The sequence below is a fragment of the Gorilla gorilla genome, chromosome 2 (assembly GCF_029281585.2).
Source record: "Gorilla gorilla gorilla isolate KB3781 chromosome 2, NHGRI_mGorGor1-v2.1_pri, whole genome shotgun sequence".
In the NCBI taxonomy this organism is placed as follows: domain Eukaryota; kingdom Metazoa; phylum Chordata; class Mammalia; order Primates; family Hominidae; genus Gorilla; species Gorilla gorilla.
Window position 1 is genome coordinate 104,686,720 of NC_086017.1, and position 20,781 is coordinate 104,707,500.

The 20,781-nt window shown below is 37.0% G+C and overlaps 1 protein-coding gene across 1 annotated transcript in view; it reads right to left on the reverse strand.

Annotated features, from left to right (window-relative positions):
- Nucleotides 1-248: 248 nt before the first annotated feature.
- Nucleotides 249-20,781, reverse strand: part of PROS1 (protein S) — a 104,176-nt gene continuing 83,643 nt past the window's right edge. The window contains exons 10-15 of the mRNA XM_031009774.3: nt 20,715-20,781; nt 14,424-14,591; nt 12,815-12,983; nt 7,258-7,409; nt 5,064-5,289; nt 249-1,546 (exon numbers count right to left, since the gene is read on the reverse strand). The exon at nt 20,715-20,781 is cut by the window's right edge and continues 123 nt beyond it. Coding sequence (XP_030865634.2) covers nt 1,386-1,546; nt 5,064-5,289; nt 7,258-7,409; nt 12,815-12,983; nt 14,424-14,591; nt 20,715-20,781 — 943 coding nt within the window. The 3' untranslated portion in view covers nt 249-1,385. The remainder of the gene's footprint in view (nt 1,547-5,063; nt 5,290-7,257; nt 7,410-12,814; nt 12,984-14,423; nt 14,592-20,714) is intronic.

The window sequence follows — 20,781 nt, forward strand, 5'->3', positions numbered from 1 at the left end:
GTGGCAATTGGGAAACAAATTATATTTAGCAAGACAATTTATGGGATGTGTCAAAAGATACATGTTACTTTTGCTTCTCTTCACCTTCTGAGCTCCAGTCTACCACCCAACCATAAATATTATTCAAATATTGGAGCTTTATCTGTCTTTTAACTGAAGAACTACTTCGTTGTATGAAGAGTTAAATGTCTATTATGTAATTTTATGTTTTATTCAAACAGTTGATATAATAAAGATATTCACATGCATTTTAAAATTATACACCGATTTATTATAAGTGATATAAAATACAGTGAAAAGAATTTAATGTTAAAAACTGTCAGTGAAACATCTGATACACATCTGGCTATGAATGGTAGATTCAAACGTGATAAAACTGCCACTTGAAATGCATCACAGTACCAGCAGGCACGTGGCAATCTTACCTCCTTACTTCTTTGATTACAATGATACGATATTCACTATATACCTCTGTGGTTATCCTTTTGTTAAAATTTGTTCTGGTTTTCATAGTTCCTTTTGTACTTCAACAATCACATTTTGGCAACTTACTCTGGTAATTAAAAGTTGGATTCAAGGAAAACTATGAACTCCCACATTTGTTCATTCTCCTTTCCATCCCTGAATTCTGTCTTTTGTAATGTAGACCTTGTGTGACCCACACAGCCAAATTTAAAAAATGTACCCACTTCAGATTTCCCCACCTATCCAACCTAATCTGATATCTCATCCTGACAGACTGCAGCTGCCAAGAAGTAAGATTCCTGTGCTGCTCTCAGGACAATTTGTCCCACTTGTTTTCTAATTCAATAAAGATACTGGTTTAAATGTGAAGCCACACAAGAGAAAGATGAAGCCAAAGCTGGTCCCCCTGAGGAATTGTTTTGAAATAAGGCATTAGGACCCTCCATTCAATTCATATTTAATAGACCACCATCTCTTCTGCCTTCATCAGGAAAAAAACAAAAACATAAACAAAATAGTATCTGCCTATGATTAATAGTATTTAATTACATGCACTTTTGTTTGAGTTTACTTCCTTGCTTTCTGAAAAAAACATAGGTATTTAGACACTAGTTCATGATGATAAAATTAAAATTTAGTTTTACAAACAAAAATTGAAACTGTCATTTGTAGGAAAAAAATTCAAATTTAAAATTGTTATTTTTCACTATTCTTACATAGCAAGAGAAGTAAGAATTTCTTTACTGTGATTTATATCACAACAGAATTTTTTTCCTTGACAAAGGACCTTTTAAAAATCCCAGGAAAGGACCACAAAATAATCAAAGACTGCACATTGTAAATAAAACCCTTCAGCTGTTATTGAAACATAAGTATAATTACACACAAGGAAAAGGTATTATAAGCAGAGAAAAGATGCCTTAAGAATTCTTTGTCTTTTTCCAAACTGATGGACATGAGTGAGCTCTAATATCATTATGTTTAGAAATGGCTTCATCCAGATCCAACTGTACACCATTAATATTCACTTCCATGCAGCCATTATAAAAGGCATTCACTGGTGTGGCACTGAATGGAACATCTGTAAAAGTAAAATATTAGAATATTAGTTCAAGACTTTCAGCATCTTGTTTGTTTACAGTGAGAGAAGTCATTCAGACTTCCTATTTCCAACCAAATTCTAATCCTAAAGGAAAAGTTAATAGTGAAATTCTATTCCATAAATACATGTTAAGTGACTCCCATATACATGTTACTGTACTTCATTGAATTCAGCATGTCATGAGTTCCTCGGATTTCATAAACACAATTAGTTCCATTTAAACTTAAACACATTTGAGGGAGAGTAGAAACAAGCATATTCTTGTGATATTCTATTTTTATCATACAAATAACATACTATTTTCTCTTTAAACTTAAGCAACAGTTTAAGCATTGTTAAATCATTTTCTTAACTCCAAATTATAGCTACTTGGGAATCTCTTTTAAATGTCATGATCAATATATCTCTTTTATTATTGTTGGAATAAAAGCAGATTTCTGTATTTTTCCAAAGAAACAATTTTTTTGTTGAGCATACAATAGGTCATGATACAGGATTCACTTTCATGTACTATTTAGAGTTCCTAAAAATAACAATTTTCCTTCCTCTTTTTTGGCCTCTCCTCTCCATTAATCTTAACTCACAATGGATATTCTTTAGCCCTTATTCTTCATCTTCAGTACCTTATGCCAAAAAAAAAACCTTTAAATTTTCAACTTCTAACTTGCCAACACAGTGAATAAAGTTCCTACTTTACTATGACTGTGAGCTCATAGCATTTGTTAAGAATCCCTTTCAAGTTGGGCTAAACATCATAGATTATGCCACTTTTCCTTTTTTGAGAAAAGAAATTACTCAAATTCATTCGTTTTTTGAGGAAAGAAATTACTCAAAATCATCCATTTCTCTTGGGTTTTAGTACTTCACATGGAATTTTACATGCCTACTTTGCATGTAATTAATAATTTACCCATCTCACAGTTTATACTCTTAATATCTCAATATTTAGCTCCTCTCAAATCTTCCCCACTCTTTCTCTCAAGACATTTTGCCTGAAGTTAGTCCTCAGTGCTGTTGCCAAAAATCCCGAAACCACTGAAATTTTGATAATTCTACTTCTTTTAAACTCTTTGTTGGTTTGATTTCCTAAAATTGCATTCAACTAACTTGTGGATAAGGTAGTAGGTAGATTTCAATATAGAATTTATTCATTTAAACTATAATTTTACTCCCTAATAATTAGGCATGCTCGCTACTTACCTCTATTTATCTATCTATCAATCTATCTATCTATCTATCATCTATCTATCTGTCTGTCTTTCTATAGCTTTTAAAGCCTATTTACTTCTATTTCCCAAAACCCCAGATACAATTTCCATATATGGGAAATCAAGACCATGAGCAGTTTAAGCAGTATATTGAAGGTTATCAGAGGTCCAGACATCAAACTCAGAATTCTCCCCATGAGAATAAATTGCAAATGTCATCTGAAAATGCTTCTAAATAACTTTCTGCCTCTTTTTTTCCATTTAAAGTGAAATATTGGTGCCAAGTTCATATTTTCCAATATTCAGTTAAAGATGAATCTGTTTTTCCTCCAGTTTTCCCCATCTTGGTAAATGGAATCTCCATCCACGCAACTGCTCATGCCAGATACCTAAAAGTCATCCTTATACCTGTCTTTCAGTTATTAAATCCTATTAATTTTGTTTCTAACACATATCTCCGATCTATTTACTGTTCATCATCTTCATTGTTATCACCCTGGTCCTGCAGCTTCCTAAGTTTCCTCATCTGTAAAATGGGGATAATAATAGCACTTACCTCACTGGACTATTTTGAAAATTAAACAACTGGATATATTTGAAGCACTTTAAACAGTGCCCAGACTGTTTGTTTTGCAATAGTTGATGGTAGTTTAGATACTACAACTATTGTCACTGCTTCTTCATCTAGACTACTGAATAGCGTCTCAGATCATCTCAATTAAACCCACTTTTGTCTCCCACCTATCCATCTCCATCCAGCATGCAGAGTGAATTTTTAAAATTGTAGTATTGCTATACTACTTCCTTGTCTAAAACTTTTAATAGTTTCATGTCTCTCATTATAAGACTTACGATCCTGAACTAGGTCTACAAACAATCCATCCAACCGCCCAGTTCACAGCCTCACTCTACACTACCGTCTCCCTTGCTCAGTATGCTTTAACCATACTGATATCCTACAGATTCCTCCAGCGTGTCATCCCCTTCCACTTTGCCCACACATGGAACATTTTACTTGCATAATAACTCCAATTCCCACTCCCAGACCTGGTTAAATTTATTTAGCCTGTTCAGTATCAGATTTATAGTTTAGTCTATTATTCAGACCAGTTGTTTCTGGCCCCCACGACCAGGTGAGAAGTCGTATTTTCAGGTTCTAAAAGTAACCCATACTTTTCCCTCATAAAAGTGATCACAATTTTAATTATTTTGATATTTTCCTAATTAGTTGTTTAACGTCTACCTCTGCCACTAGATTCTTTATTACTATGTTGCGAGCACCTGGGACATAAGGTCTTTTTTTTTTTTTTTTTGAGACAGTTTCCTTCTGTCGCCCAGGCTGGAGTGCAGTGGCGCAATCTCGGCTCACCGCAAGCTCCGCCTCCTGGGTTCACACCGTTCTCCTTCCTCAGCCTCCCAAGTAGCTGGGACTGCAGGCGCCGGCCACCACGCCCGGCTAATTTTTTTGTATTTTTAGTAGAGAGGGGGTTTCACTGTGTTAGCCAGGATGGTCTCGATCTGCTGACCTTGTGATCCGCCCGCCTTGGCCTCCCAAAGTGCTGGGATTACAAGCATGAGCCACCGTGCCTGGCCCCATTTATCCAACTTTTATTGAGACCTTATGTCCGGCCGGGCACGGTGGCTCACGCCTGTAATCCCAGCACTTTGGGAGGCCGAGGCAAGCGGATCGCAAGGTCAGGAGATCAAGACCATCCTGGCTAACATGGTGAAACCCCCTCTCTACTAAAAATACAAAAAGATTAGCCGGGCGTGGTGGTGGGCCCCTGTAGTCCCAGCTACTCGGGAGGTTGAGGCAGGAGAATGGCGTGAACCCAGGAGGTGGAGCTTGCAGTGAGCTGAGATCGCGCCACTGCACTCCAGCCTGGGCGACAGAGCCAGACTCCATCTCAAAAAAAAATAATAATAATAAAGCTGGATAAATGATAAGATGAACTGAATAATAGATGAATAAATATTGGGTAAATTAGAACAAATATTGAACTTATAAGACTATTGTGATGATGAAATAAAATAACATATCCTTTCTGGCTGGGATAGCCAAATGAAGCAAAACTTGATCAGCTTTAGTTCAACATTTTTAAACTAAACAAAACAAAACAAAACAAAAATATGCCAATAAAATGTCGGTACTAGCCCCTAGAAAAAGAATAATGAATACTGGATTTTATGTTCCCTTCTGATGCTTTTTTACTATAATTATATATTTAAAATATTATCGGTTTGATTAAAATCTACTTTTTAAAACTGAAGAAAAAGTAAGCAGATACCTGGAAGGCCACCCAGGTATGTGGCCACTTTTGCTTTCATTGCTTTGTCCAAGACGGCAAGTTGTCTTTGAAGGTCTTCATGGGAGATGGTTTCTATTTTAAGTGGTGTCGACAACTCCAGATTGTTTCTGTTGACTCTAAATTCCAGATGAGATTGTTGATCGGAACATAGACTTGGGGCCTGTATCCGATATATTACAGTATTTTCAACAGATAACAGAATATCCTGAAGAGCAGAGCAAAGATTCAATATAAGCAAGGAGTAAGAGTAATGCTGCTTAAGAGTGACTTTTGAGTTTTTGAAAGTCAAAAACTAAATTTCGATAAGGAAAGAAAATGTATGATAGAGCCTCTAAATTTAAGGGAAAAATCACTAATTATTATAAGACTAATTTATAATAATTATGACTAAAATTTAAAATACACATTAGTTTTACAAACTCAAAGTTTAGCTAAAATATAAATGTATACTGGTTTCTGAAAATTCCGTAAAACAACCGCAACCTATAGGAGTGTCTTATATCTTTCTGTTTATGAGCCTTCCTAATTTCCAAGTTTACATATGAAAAGGGAAGGAGTTGAATCACTCTTTGTTGAGAAAAGACTTGGGAAATTTAAAATGCTTTAGTAAGCATATGCCAGCAGGACTAACAGGTTTCTTTGTGCCACACAAGCAATCCTACAGACTTGGGATAAAATAAATGAAGAGACCCTGAGAAAGAAAAACCAGGGATTGCCACCAGCACGTTATAGAACATTTACCAGAAGATTCTACAGAAAGAAAACGTGTTCATTCTGCTGAACCTTTCAAACTGCCGTTATGCCTAAATTACTCAATGTGTTGAGTGTGATCTTTTCATATAGCTTATATGGCACAGAGGAAAGTGATAAAAACATAATCAGAAATGTTTATTTAGGAATCCAAGATACCTATTTTAAGTGAAAAGACTAACTTTGCAAATATAGGTTACTTGAGGAAATCTGTTATTGTGTTGTACATGTCCGTATCCTTAAACTCATTAAAAGAGATTGTCAATAAAGAAAATGCTCCAAAATGATCAATGATATCTGGAATAATGTTATGAAATATTGCATAGACCTTGAGAAGGAAATCTGACATGCAAAGAAAGAACCATGGAGGCAAACACTCAAAGGATAAAATAAATATCAAAGACATGGCATGCGTTAACCTCCTCCACTGCATGAATGTAGTGTTTAAGATAGGAATTCCATTTTGTTTAAAAAGAAAAACAAACTAGCAAACAAAAAACCCCTGAAATCCAAATGTAGAAAGCTCCTTAAAGGCAGGAGATTAAAACAAAAACAAAAACAAAAAAAAAACTCATCAGGATATTTTTAGGTTACTTATGGTTAACCACCAGAAACTTCCCATCCTCCTCCCTGAATCATACTTTAAGTTGCAAACAGCATAACTTGTTTTACTACAATAGACATTATTCAACCACAGGTCTCTTTCTAAAATCTACTGAAAGCATCCAAGTCAGCCTTGGCATAAACATCAGCTTCTTGCTGTAACTTGTTAGAATGCACTGTGGATGACACATAGAACGACTATGCTCTAATAGAAGTCTGAATAATACAGATTTTCTGATAACCCTCATATTTCCTTTCATCTAAGGCTTTTTCATGTTCTTCCTCCTAATTTCAAATAAGAGTTGCCAGTAAGAAACCAAATGGACCAGTTTTAACTTTCTCTCTTTTTTCCTAACTTACTCTTGGGAGAAAAGATTAAGAGTGTAAGAAAGAACAAAACATTATAATTAAGCACTGAATATCTGACAGTGCACTGTAATTAGACTCACTTCTATGTTGACAGTACAGACTAATTCCCACCACACATAAAGGATTCTTAATAAGGGTGGATCTCTATGTACTCGGATGGCTCCAAGCAGCCTGTGTGAGAGTCTGCCTAATCTTAGGTATAGATGCAGTAGGTTTTTCATTCCTCCCCACCCTTACTTCTTCATTCAGACCTTGGAAACAAGCCAGAAAAAAAGTAACAATAATAGACATTTTTTGAGTCCTTAATGATGTGCTGGAGATTGTGCCAAACACTTTACATAAGTTACTTTATTTAATCTTCAAAATAGTCCTTTGAGGTAAATACTGCTATGTATACATTTTAAAAAATGAAAAGAAAAACAAGGCTTATATAGGTTTAGAGTTAAGTTACCTGTGATTTTTCAGAGGTGGAGTCCACCAAGGACACAGCAAAGGGCACTGTGTTGTTACCAGAAACCAAGGCAAGCATAACGCCAGTGCCCGTGGATGGACGAATATTCAAGGTCACATTTACATGCCAACCCTCAGCACTGGATACATTATCTATTTAAAATAATGAAACAGAAGCATGATCAATGCCCTCCTAAAGTGCATCACAAGGAATTATTATTAACACAGTCCAGGTAATATTCAAAACTATCTTGTGTAATACTATTTTCATTCCCTTTCTCAATGATCTATATAACCTAGGCAAAACAAAACAAACTTTTTTGTAATGCAGGCAAGAAACATGCAAATGGAGTACCACCTTCCCGTTCTTCCTAGAAGAGAATTCTGGATTGTGGTGTTAAGGATTATCATGGATTTTCCCAGTTTGCTCTTTAACAGTGCTTCCTTCTCCCTTGCACATTCACCAATGCTCAAATCTCAGAGTGGTCATATTTCCAAGCACACGTTTGAAAGTTCAACAAATTTACTGTAATAATTTAGGGAAAATCTGGGTGCAGTTGCCATCATCACTCCAAAGGATAAATATGATCTATACACATAGGAGAGTTGGATAGTTCGATACTAGAGAAATACACTGACATCAGCAGTTAGTTTTGAAATCAGAATAGGAACCCTTGTTTTGTGAATCTCTTGTCATAATCCTTCACATTCTCTTTCTTAATTACTAGGTTAATTGTCTATCCCACTAACATGCAAGCTCTAGGAGGTATATATCTCTGTCATTGCTTTGTTTTCCCCAGCACTCACTCAATAGATATTTGTTGAATTAATATGTTTTCAGAATAGTTGGATTACTAAAAATATTAGTTCATAATCTGAATGAAGTCTTCCTCATTTAATATGATGTAACATACAGCAAAGCCCAAATACCACACGGAGCCCTTGAAAGGGTAAATGGGAATAAAGAAAATCATTTTCCTTTGACAGGATGTTCTTCCACTTAGCCATATATAATGTCACTAAGTTTTTCATTATAATCCTGTAACTTCCATCCAGAAGAAAAAAATATATAGACCGGGTACGGTGGCACATGCCTGTAATCCTAGCACTTTGGAATTGCCTGAGCTCAGGAGTTCGAGACCAGCCTGGGCAACATGGTGAAACATCTCTACTGAAAAAAATACAAAAAATTAGCCGAGCATGGTGGTGTATACCTGTAGTCCCAGCTACAACTCGGGAGGCTTGATTCAGGAGAATCGCTTGAACTCAGGAGGCAGAGGTTGCAGTGAGCTGAGATCACGCCACTGCACTCCAGCCTGGGAAAAAGAGTGAGACTCTGTCTCCAAAAAAAAAAGAATGTTTATATGTAATCATTGTGAAATAAGTAATTTTTAATTGATATATCATAATTGCACATATTTTGGGGTACATATGTCATTTGATAAATGCATACAATGTGTAATGCTCAAATCAGGGTAATTAGAATTTCTATCACCTAAACATTTATCTTGAAATAAGTAAATTTAACACAGAATATTAAACTCAAACTAAAATGAACACACGAATGTATAGAAGTTAAAATGTAACATTAAATATTAATTACAAAGTAGATCACTTACAAATTGTCCATGAAATGATTAATTACTTATTAAAGTAATTTTTTTAGATACAATATAACTCTTATTTTCATTACCTTTTCAGGATTTTTTTCCTTTGGCCAAATCACCATGGATTTAGTTTTATCCTAATTTAATCCTCACCCCATTTATAACTTTAAAAAAATCCTTCATAGGCAGAACAGAACTAGGCATTGTATTAATTTGTGTTAGAAAAAGGGAAATCATTTTTGTAAAATTTGTCCTTAAAAATACAGTAAAAAAGGCTGGGCACAGTGGCTCATGCCTGTAACACCAGCACTGGGAGGCTGAGGCAGGAGGATCACTTGAGTTAAGGAATTTGAAAACTGACCTGGGCAACACAGGAAGACCCTGTCTCTGCAAAACATAAAAATTAGCAAGGCATGGTGGCATGTGGCTGTAGTCCTAGCTACTTGGGAGGCTGAGGCGGGAGGATTGCTTGAGCCCAGAAGGTCTAGGTTACAGTGAGCCATGATTGCACCACTGCACTCCAGCCTGGATGACAGAGAGAGACCCTGTCTCAAAAACAAACAAACAAATGTAGTAAATATAGACTACGAAAGATGGGAGGGTGGGAGGAGGGTAGGGGTTGAAAAATTACCAATTGGGTATCATGTTCACTATTTGGGTGATGTGTATACCAAAAGCCCAGATTTCACCACTACACAATATATCACAATATATGCATGTAAGAAATCTGCACTTGTACCTCCTAATTACATAAAAATTTAAAAATGTATTTTAATGTAGTAAGCACTTTTTTGTGTGTGTGTGTGAGACATGCTCTCACTCTGTCATCCAGGCTGGAGTGCAGTGATAAGATCCCGGCTCTCTGCTGCGTCAACATATTGGGCTCAAGCCATCCTCACACCTCAGCCTCCTGAGTAGCTGGGACTACAGGTGCATGCCATCAGGCTTGGCTAATTTTTGTATTTTTTGTGAAGATAGGGTTTCACCATGTTGCCAAGGCTGGTCTTGAACTCTTGGGCTCTAGCTCTTTGGGATCTGCCCGCCTCAGCCTCCTAAAGTGCTGGGATTATAAGTGTGAGCCACCTTACCTCGCCCTTTTTAGGTTACAAATAAACACAATTAAAATGTAATTTTTTTCTTAAAGCAGAGATATCACATTAGTGTTAACAATTTATAATGCAAAGTGTTAGTAGCTCAAATAATGAACTACTAAAAAAGAAAAAGACAAAGAATTCAATAAAATAATTAGAATTTATAAATAGCTAATAAACATATGGGAGGATATTCAAGTTCAGTAGAAATTAGAGAAATAATTAATATTCAAACCTACAAAATTTAACTTTTGAACTATCAGATTGGAAAAAAACTAAAGCATACACTTTCTCATTCTGGTGGTAGAAATATTAATTGATAAAAGATTTTTGGAAAAGAATGTAATTGAACCTCTAATAATTATATATTTGCATAACCTTTGATAGAGATAACCTAATTCTAAAATTTTCTTCCATAGAATTAATCACATAAAGGTAGAAGGATGTATGATTTAGGATGTTCACAGAAGTATTACTTCTAAGGTTAAAAACCTAGGGTCAGTATGGCAAGATTCCCTGCTCCACTTAGGCTGTAGAAAAGTGGAAAGGGCACCACCCCCACCCTTACAACAACAAAAGCCAAATTATCTGCATAATCATGACTTTTCTTGAAACTATCAAAGAGCTGAGGTCGCAGAGCAACAAACTAACCAGAAACCTAAAGAAAGACAGGTGTTTCCAAGGAAAGCCAGAATGAGAACACTTTCTAACCCAGGGCAGACAGGAAATGCCATGCAATTTGGTAAAAATAATTTAGGTAAAGATTTAAACAAATTGCTGAACTCCATGTGGGGGCTGACGTAAGAGTTTAGAAGCCCTAGAAATTACAGACACAAAGACAATTCACGCTCATTCACAGGCTCTTCTCCACAGACCTTACCATGCACTCAAGAGAAAACAGAGTGCAGGGAAGGAGACCCGAGAAAGCCTCTCTCTTAATATGGTCCTGAAAGCAGCACCAGCTACAGGGAAGCCACAAAGCCCCATCTAGATCCTTCTCGGTCTCCTCTACACAACACAAGTTTTCAAGCCAGGAGAAAGGCAGCAAACCTTGTCATTAGGACACATATGAAGACTCATTGCAACTACAGATTAGGAAGAACAAACAAAAAAAGCTATCTATCATGCAGAAGGAGCAAGAAAACATATTGAGTTCTGATCACTAGACATCTCCCCTACTGATGAGAGTCAGGGAAGAGGAACAGTGAAAATTCCACACTCCTGAGACCCAGGGATACAACACCTGTCTAAGACTGAATTTGTACAACAACATAGAACGCTTCCCCAACCTCCGCATCTTCTCTGCCATGTTAGCAAATGTCAGGTAACAAGAGCACTCTGCTAGGGGTGGGCAAGACACTTCAGAGACACAAGTGGGAGAGACATTTTCTTCAGGCGTATTATGGAGGGAATACATAAAACTGAGCTGCTATGATGAAAAACTCTCTAGGCCAGGCACGGTGGCTCAAGCCTGTAATCCCAGCACTTGGAGAGGCTAAGGCAGGCAGATCACCTGAGGTCAGGAGTTTGAAACCAGCCTGGCCAACATGGCAAAACCTTGTCAAAAATACAAAAATTAGCAGGGCATGGTGGCGCACCCTTGTAATTCCAGCTACTCAGGAGGCTGAGGCATGAGAATCACTTGAACCTGCAAGGTGGAGGTTGTGGTGAGCCGAGATTGTGGCACTGCACTCCAGCCTGGGTGACAGAGTGAGACTCAGTCTCAAAAAAAAAGAAAAAAAAGAAAGAAAAGAAAAAGAAAAACTAGCTACCAAACCATTCCCTTATTCTAAGCAGAAGGTAGTATTTTGAAAATCTGAGGCTGGAGGCGGTGGCTCACACCTGTAATCCCAGCACTTTGGGAGGCCAAGGGGGTGGATCATGAGATCAGCAGTTCAAAACCAGCCTGGCCAAAAACACAAAAATACAAAAATTAGCCGGGCGTGGTGGTGGGCGCCTGTAGTTCTAGCTACTCAGGAGGCTGAGGCAGAAGAATCACTTGAATCCAGGTGGCAGAGGTTGCAGTGAGCCAAGATTGCATCACTGCACTCCAGCCTGGGTGACAAAGCGAGACCCCATCTCAAAAACAAAACAAAACAAAATAAAAGATCTGAAACCTGTGGTGCATTAAGGGTAATCCTGGCACCAACAAAACTTAAGAAGCTCAACTTTTCACTAGATTGATTCAATCCCATTACTAAGAGCCTAGCAAAAGAAATGTGCTCATTTCCAGACACAAATATTCTTTATCTCATTCTCTACTGTTATATGTAAGATGCCCAAATCTAAACCAAAAATTACATGATACACAAAGATGCAAGAAAAACAACACTTGGTCAAGGGACAAAGCAAACAAAATGACGAGACTCAGATATGACACAGTTGGAACTATGAGACAGGGAATTTAAAATAATTATGATGAATATATTGAAAACTCAGTACATAAACTAGACAAGAGTGAACAGATAGGGAATTTCAACAGGAAGGTAGAAATTTTAAGAAAGCATCAAATAGAAATGCTAGAAATGAAGATGAATCTTTCTGATGCATTCATTGGTAGACTCCATACAAATGAGAAATCAGTGAGCTTTAAAATAGGTCAATTGAATTTACCCATAAGGAATCAGGCTATGTACTGATAAACCTGAAATAACAACACAAGCACATTCAAATGCCTTTATATTTTTCCCAATACACTGAAAAATTTTTGTAAAAGGTATATAATAGTATGAATAAGCATAAGACTAGAGTGGGCACACAGTAGGTACTCAATAATGTTTCACAAATAAATTATTACTGTTTGTTAATGAATAAATTTACTCATTAATGAGAAAATAGAGATAAATGGAAAATCACTTACTATAATCTATGTGAAATTGAGCAATTCCAGAACCAGGATAGTAGGAGCCCTTCTCCACAGTAACCAGGCAATGCTTATTTTGTTTTTCTTGAATAATTTCCTTTATTCCAGAAGCTCCTTGCTTCATCAAATTCCAGCTTCGTATACATCCATCTAGACGAGGGTTAATCTAACAAATTAAAATACAAGTCAAGGAGTGCATTTTAAACTTAAACAGTGGCTCGATATATGAGTATAGATTTTCATTAAGAGAAGAAAAATCCTTTCTTTGATAATAGTTGAAAATATTTTGAATTTTATTTAAGTTTTTCTTTTCAAAGTATTCTTCAGATGGACAGTCTTTTTCAGTACAAGCGAGCTTATACTATCACAAGCCCTCAGTGGGATCTTAATGGTTTTTAACACTTCAAGCCCCACCTGCCTCTCCTACATCATCCAGTGGTAACTTTTCTGCTTTCAAGTTCTATATTTGCTTCTAGCTGTGGCCCTGGGCTCTAAGTTGTCTTGTTTATCTTCTTTCTTTGTTTGATTGAGATGGAGTCTTGCTGGAGTGAAGTGGCAGGATCTTGGCTCACTGCAACCTCTGCCTCCCTGGTTCAAACAATTCTCCTGCCTCAGCCTCCTGAGTAGCTGGGATTACAGGTGCCCACCACCACGCCTGGCTAATTTTTGTACTTTTAGTAGAGATGGGGTTTTGCTACATTGGTCATGCTGGTCTTGAACTCCTGACCTCAGGTGATCCACCCGCCTCGGCCTCCCAAATTGCTGGGATTACAGGTGTGAACCACCATGCCTGGCCTTGTTTTTCTTTAGTGGCATTTATAATATGGGTTTGTCTTGCCAATCAGACTCTAAGTCTCTTCAGACACAAAAGTGTTTGCATTCTTTAGCCTCCATCAAGTATCCTGCCAGGCTCAAGACATGTAATAACCATTTCATAAATGATTGATACTTTTTGAATAATTTATTTTACTTTTAAAGTGTATTAATTTCTCAGTTTCAAACAACAGGTACACTCATGTCAACATGGGTTAATTAATTCAAGCTTAATATCATATAATGGAAATCTTTTAAAAGTTAAAGTAACTACGAATTTCCAGAGAACGAAAGACAGATATAAGATAGTAAATATTTAACAATAAATTTCACCTTATGTGCTATTCTTTAGCTCTTGCATTTAAGTCCTAAAAATAGACTTGAGAAAGTCCTTTGACTGGCTTTTACAAAATGGTGTAATTTTGGACTTAAATATATGAATTTATATGTTTAACAACTGAGTATGGATTATCATGATGTTAACACTGAACATTACATTACTAATGTTAACATCAGTGTTAACATTCTCAAGTGTTAACTTGAGAATTTTAGAAATCCACTTCATGATTTATGCTGGGGATTTAAATGGGCACAAAACCACTACGTCATTTTTTTATTTCATTAATATAATTTCAAGGGTTACTAATGTTATTTTTCCATGATCATTTCAAGTTGTCACACTTAGTATGCTTAACAAAACAACTTCTATTGATTCTCAGAAACACACATATTCAAATCTATTACAGACAAAAGGAACTCATCCATGATGAATGATACAAGCTTGGATCATTACCGGTTTAATGAGTTCACTTTCCACTTTCTGAGGGAATCCTGCAAAGTATACTTTGGTTTCCAGCAATCCATTTTCCGGCTTAAAAAGGGGTCCAGGTTTATTTATATCCATCACAGCTTCTTTAGCTATTTTAATGCTAATACTATGTTCTAATTCTTCCACAGACACCTACAATTAAAAAGAAAAATTACCAAATAACCAAGCATTACTACATGTCATTTGAAATACTGGGATCTAAAACTTATGTTATTATTCCAATAAAATACTTCTGTAAAGTAATCATTTTAATGTAATTATTAATTTGTTACAACTCATTTGGAATGTCAAATTATGATAAATGTGATAAAAAGGCATTTAGGGTGGCAGCACGATCAAAAATTAAAAGCATACCATATTTTGAAGTTAAAAAAAATACTATTCTGTTAAGCTTAAACATCCAGTTATGTATCTTTCAATTCCAGGCTGCTAGAAAATTAACAATTAAGTGAGCCATTCTATCTTAGGAAAAATTTAAGTGGTCTTATTTTGCAATTGTCTGATAATACGCACATGGAATCAATAGTGTAAATAAGTTCTTAATATAAAGTAAGAAAAATCAATATGTTCACTATTCTGTTAATTGCACACAAATTATTTTTTCTTTAAAATTCAAAAGTGATTGAGGCAATAAGAAAAAAAATACATAAAATTAAATTGGAGTTTTCCAATTTTGAGAGTTGTTTGGGTTTTTAAAAAAGGTTTCAAGTAAGGGTAAACAACAATAAAAATTCCTTCTACAAAGGCAATTTGAAGAACCACTGCTGCAATCACTTCAAGTAAAACTATAGCACTCAAAGAGCAAACTCTTCACTCACTAACCAATAATATAAGCCAAACAATAAGCATATTAAAACACCATGATAGGAAGGGAAAAACTATCCTCCAACATAAAATAAATTTACTAACACAAATTTAAAGTTGGTCAACACTCCTTCTTTAATATAGCCAATTAGCAGCATGTAAACAACTATTCTCTCCTTTACAGATTTTCTTAACTTAGCCTACAACACCTGACCCTGATTGCTTCTCTTTCTACACTCTAACCACTACTTCTCGGTCTCCTTTGCTGGATCTTCCCCTCCCCACAGCTCAGGCCCCAGACCTTTTTCCTGTAGCCATGCAAGTATTTTAAGTGAGACACTATGACTCCACTCCAGGGCATTTGGAAAATTTGGAGGTGAGGAACACTTTTATTTGTCACAATGAGTAGGGGCCATGCTGGCACTGCAAGATGATAGACAATCTGCATTATGTACATAGGCTAGTCATGCAGAATTAATAATAATAAGTAATGCAGAACTAATAATAAAATATCAAGTATTCTTAAAATCTTTTGAACATCCCTGCTAGGTATTCATGTAGGGAATATTCATGCTTACAATCATCTGAGTTTGTGCATACATAGACACAAAATATTTGCTGCACTATTTTAGCATTCATTACATTTTTCAAGAATGTAATAATCTTGACAACTAAGGATAGATTGATATTTGTTTTGTTCATATCTTTACCAGGAACTTCCCACCACTTTGGAAAATTAATATTACCAATGGCAACACCATGTATGCCCTTAATGGTACTTGAGTTGCTAATTTAACACCCCAGCATTAGTCTTCATTTGTAGCTTTTACTTTATGCATAGAAGCAAGCTTTGACAAGTGTTATAGTTATAGTTGACTACGTATATATTGAAATACATATTATTTTCTTACAAATTACTTTCCTTTTATTTATCCATATTAATATAATAATGACAGAATTATATTGGTTTTGATTGGGTATATGTGAAGGTAGTTTATATTACTGATACATTTCATTATAGAATAGTAAAGGAGCATTATATATTTTCAGACATTGGATGAGATAGTGTTTGGAACCACTGGTCAACACAAACAGTTTCATGGCCTTAAAACCCCTCTTTATGCTGAGTATTCAAAAATTTTAATTGAAGGCTTAACTTCAAAAATATATCCAGAATCTGACCACTTCTTACCACTCTTACCATCAGCACACCAGTCAAACTGTCATCTTCTCTCTGCTGGGTTATTCCAACAGTCTCCTAACTCCATATCCCCATATCCTGTTATACACTCATTCTCCACTTCTGGTTTCCACAAAGCCATTAGCTTCTGATTGGGATTATCTTTTAAAATGCAAACTAGATCATGTCCCTTCTCAAAACCATCCAGGGCCTTTCAATTTAGCATAAAGTCCACATCCCCATCATGGCCTCCAAGGCCCTAGACGATCTTATTCTAGACCACGTTTCTAACCTCATTTTCTAACTACTCTCCCCTGCTGCTACACTACTCTGTGTTATTCCTCAAATACCAAACACATCCTATTCCAAGAAATTCTGTACTTGCTGTTCACATGGTACAGAATCTTTTTATATTCCCTCATGTATTTCTCATGACATGTGCTCTCAAGTCTCAGCTCAGATCTAATCTCATCAGAGATGCCTTTCCTGATTCTATATGCATACTAACCACCATCAATCTCTATGTCTTTGCCTGGCTTTTCTTTTTCCTTATAACATGAATAACTATCTGGCATATTTATTTTTTCATGCATTTGTTGTTTGCATCTCACCATTAGAATGCAAGCTCCGTAAGAGCACTGACTTTTTTTTATTTGCTGTTGTATCTTTACCACCTAGAATAAGGATTAGCACATAGAAGTGCCAATAAATATTTTGCTGAATGAATTATGATACATTTACAATTAAAATTCCTATTAATATTAGACTCATAATCAAAGATAAGATGTAATCATTTATAAATTCACCACGTTTGCCCAAGTGTGCTTTGTTTGTACCTCTAATGTAATGTATTTCATGTTACATTATATTATTTCCCAAAGAAGCATCAGCTACTTATCTGTGAGGTACTAAGCTCTAGAGCGAGGAAAATCTCTTGCTATTGTTGCGGGAAGTCAGGGACCCTGAATGGAGGGACTGGATGGAGCCACGGCAGAGGAACATAAATTGTGAAGATTTCATGGACATTTATTAGTTCTCAAATAATACTCATAATTTCTTACACCTGTCTTACTTTAATCTCTTAATCCTGTTATCTTCATAAGCTGAGGATCTACATCACCTCAGGATCACAACTGTGTTAGCTGTACAAACTGACTGTAAAACATGTGTGTTTGAACAACATGAAATCAGTGCACCTTGAAAAAGAACAGAATAACAGCGATTTTAGGGAACAAGGGAAGACAACCATAAGGTCTGACTGCGTGCAGGGTCGGGCAAAATAGAGCCATATTTTTCTTCTTGCAGAGAGCCTACAAACAGACCTGCAAGTAGGGAAGATATTGCTAAATTCTTTTCCTAGCAAAGAATATTAATAATTAATACCCTGGGGAAGGAATGCATTCCTGGGGAGAGGTCTATAAATGGCCACTCCGGGAGTGTCTGTTTTATGCAGTTGGGATAAGGACTGAAATACGCCCAGGTCTCCTGCAGTACCCTCAGGCTTATTAGGGTGGGGAAAAAACCCCACCCTGGTAAATTTGAGGTCAGACCAGTTCTCTGCTCTCAAAACCTGTTTTCTGTTGTTTAAGATGTTTATCAAGACAATACATGCACCGCTGAACATAGACCCTTATCAATAATTCTGCTTTTGCCCTTTGGCTTGTGGTCTTTGTTGGACTCTTTATCAGTAGTTTCTGATTTTGCCCTTGTCCTGTTTCCTCAGAAGCATGTGATCTTTGGTCTCCTTTTTGCACTTTGAAGCATGTGATCTTTGTGACCTACTCCCTGTTCTTACACCCCATCCCCTTTTGAAATCCTTAATAAAAACTTGCTGGTTTTGTGGCTCAGGTGGGCATCACAGTCCTATCGATATGTGATGTCACCCCTGGAGGCCCAGCTGTAAAATTCCTCTCTTTGTACTCTTTCTCTTTATTTCTCAGCCAGCCGACACTTATGGAAAATAGAAAGACCCTACAATGAAATATTAGGGGCAGGTTTCCCCGATATGCTATAGTTCTAATGCCTTGAACTCAGGAACTTAGCATCAAAAGCACTCACTAAAAGCTTACTGAATAAATGAGTGCATGTCTGCATAAATGAAGGACCAAAATAATTTAGTGATGACCTCACATGACTTCTCAATACAAACTTCTTGTCTGGGCGCAGTGGCTCACACTTGTAATCCCTGCACTTTGGGAGGCTGAGGAGAATTGATCACCTGAGGTCTGAAGTTCAGGACCAGCCTGGCCAACATGGTGAAACCTGTCTCTACTAAAAATACAAAAACTACCTGGGCATGGTGTCAGGCACTGATAGTCCCAGCTACTTGAGAGGCTGAGACAAGAGAATCACCTGAACCCAGGAGGTAGAAGTTGCAGTGAGCAGAGATCACTGCACTCCAGCCTGGGTGACAGAGCAAGACTCCGTCTCAAAACAATAGTAATCATAGTGATGATAAATAAATAAATAATATAAATAAATAAATTGAGATCAGCACAAACTTCTTGCCAGCTCCTCTAGGCATAAAAGATGTCTCTTTTGTGCACCACATTCTAAGGTGAAGCCAATCTTTTCTCAGCTGTCCTCTGCTGATGGCAGCAATGACTCTATACTTCAGAAAAGACTTCTCCCCACTATCAACTAGCAGTAATCCCTTCAGAAAAGTCCCACTTTAATCCAGTTGATTAAAGTGCTATTCTTGATCATTAGATTAAAGGCTATATGTAGGATTAAATTAAAATGCTAATTTCTTTTCTTTCTTTCTTTCTTTTCATTTTTGAGACAGTCTTGCTTTGTCACCTAGGCTGGAGTGCAGTGGCGTGATCTCGGCTCACTGCAACCTCCGCCTCCTGGGTTTAAATGATTCTCCTGCTGGGATTGCAGGCGTGCACCACCAAGCCTGACTAATTTTTGTATTTTTAATAGAGATGGGGTTTTGCCATGTTGGTCAGGCTGCTCTCGAACTCCTGATCTCAGGTGATCCACCTGCCTTGGCCTCCTAAAGAGCTGGGATTACAGGCATGAGCCACTGTGCCCAGCCTAAAATGCTGATTTCTAAGCACACTGGTACCTGCTAATGTATATCATTTGCACAAAAACTGACAACTAGGTCCGGTACAATGGCTCATGCCTGTAATCCCAGCACTTTGGGGAGCCAAAGTGGGAGGAGGATTCCTTGAGTTCAAGACCAGCCTGCGCAACATAGCAAGACCCTGTGTCTATTTTTTTTTTAAGGATTACTTATCTATCCGCTTATATTTGAATTTGAATTACCTTTTTAGACTTGTTACTATGTTTATTTCTCCTTACTTTAAAAAATATTATTGGCAATTGAGGAGAGTTTTCCTTGATCAGTGGTGTCTTTGCATAAATTGTTATGCCAGCCGGGTGTGGTTGCTCACTCTTGTAATCCCAGCACTTTGGGAGGCCGAACTGGGTGAATAGCTTGAGCCCAGGAGTTTGAGACCAGCCTTGCCAACATGGTGAAAACCTGTCTCTACTAAAATTACAAAAATTAGCCAGGTATGCTGTTGCACACCTGTAATCCCAGCTACTCAGGAGGGTGAGGCACAAGAATCTCTTGAACCTAGTAGGTGGAGGTTGCAGTGAGGCAAGACCATGCCACGGCACTCCAGCCTGGGCAACAGAGTGAGACTGTCTCAAAAAAAATAAATAAATATATGCTAGCCGCGGTGGCTCACATCTGTAATCCCAGGACTTTGGGAGGCCAAGGCGAGTGGATCACCTGAGGTCAGGAGTTCGAGACCAGCTGGACCAACATGGAGAAACCCCGTCTCTACTAAAAACACAAAATTAGCCGGGCATGGTGGCGCATGCCTGTAATCCCAGCTACTTGAGAGGCCAAAACAGGAGAATCACTTGAACCTGGGAGGTGGAGGTTGCAGTGAGCTGAGATCATGCCACTGCACTCCAGCCTGGGCAACAAGAGCAAAACTCTTGTCTCAAAAAAAAAAAAAATGTTAGGCCTCCTAATAGTCCCTAACACCACTGTTCGCCAAACAGCAACTAAAAAAGGCAAAAAGTTAAAGACAGAGTAGTTCAAGCAAATAACTAAAAACAATGATTCTTATATATTAAGTGAGAATATTATTTCTCAGGATGCTTCAGGGATTTACAGTATGTAGAATATACCTCATATAGCATCAGATAACTCCAAATCCATTTTGGTTTGGTATCACTATAAAAATAAATTATGATTTTATACAGACTGCATCAAAGTGGGAAGATATTGACGAAATCTGCAAACGTACCATATTCCATAGACCATTATTAATAACATCACCTCCAGTTGTGATTTTGGATGTATGTTCATTCTTA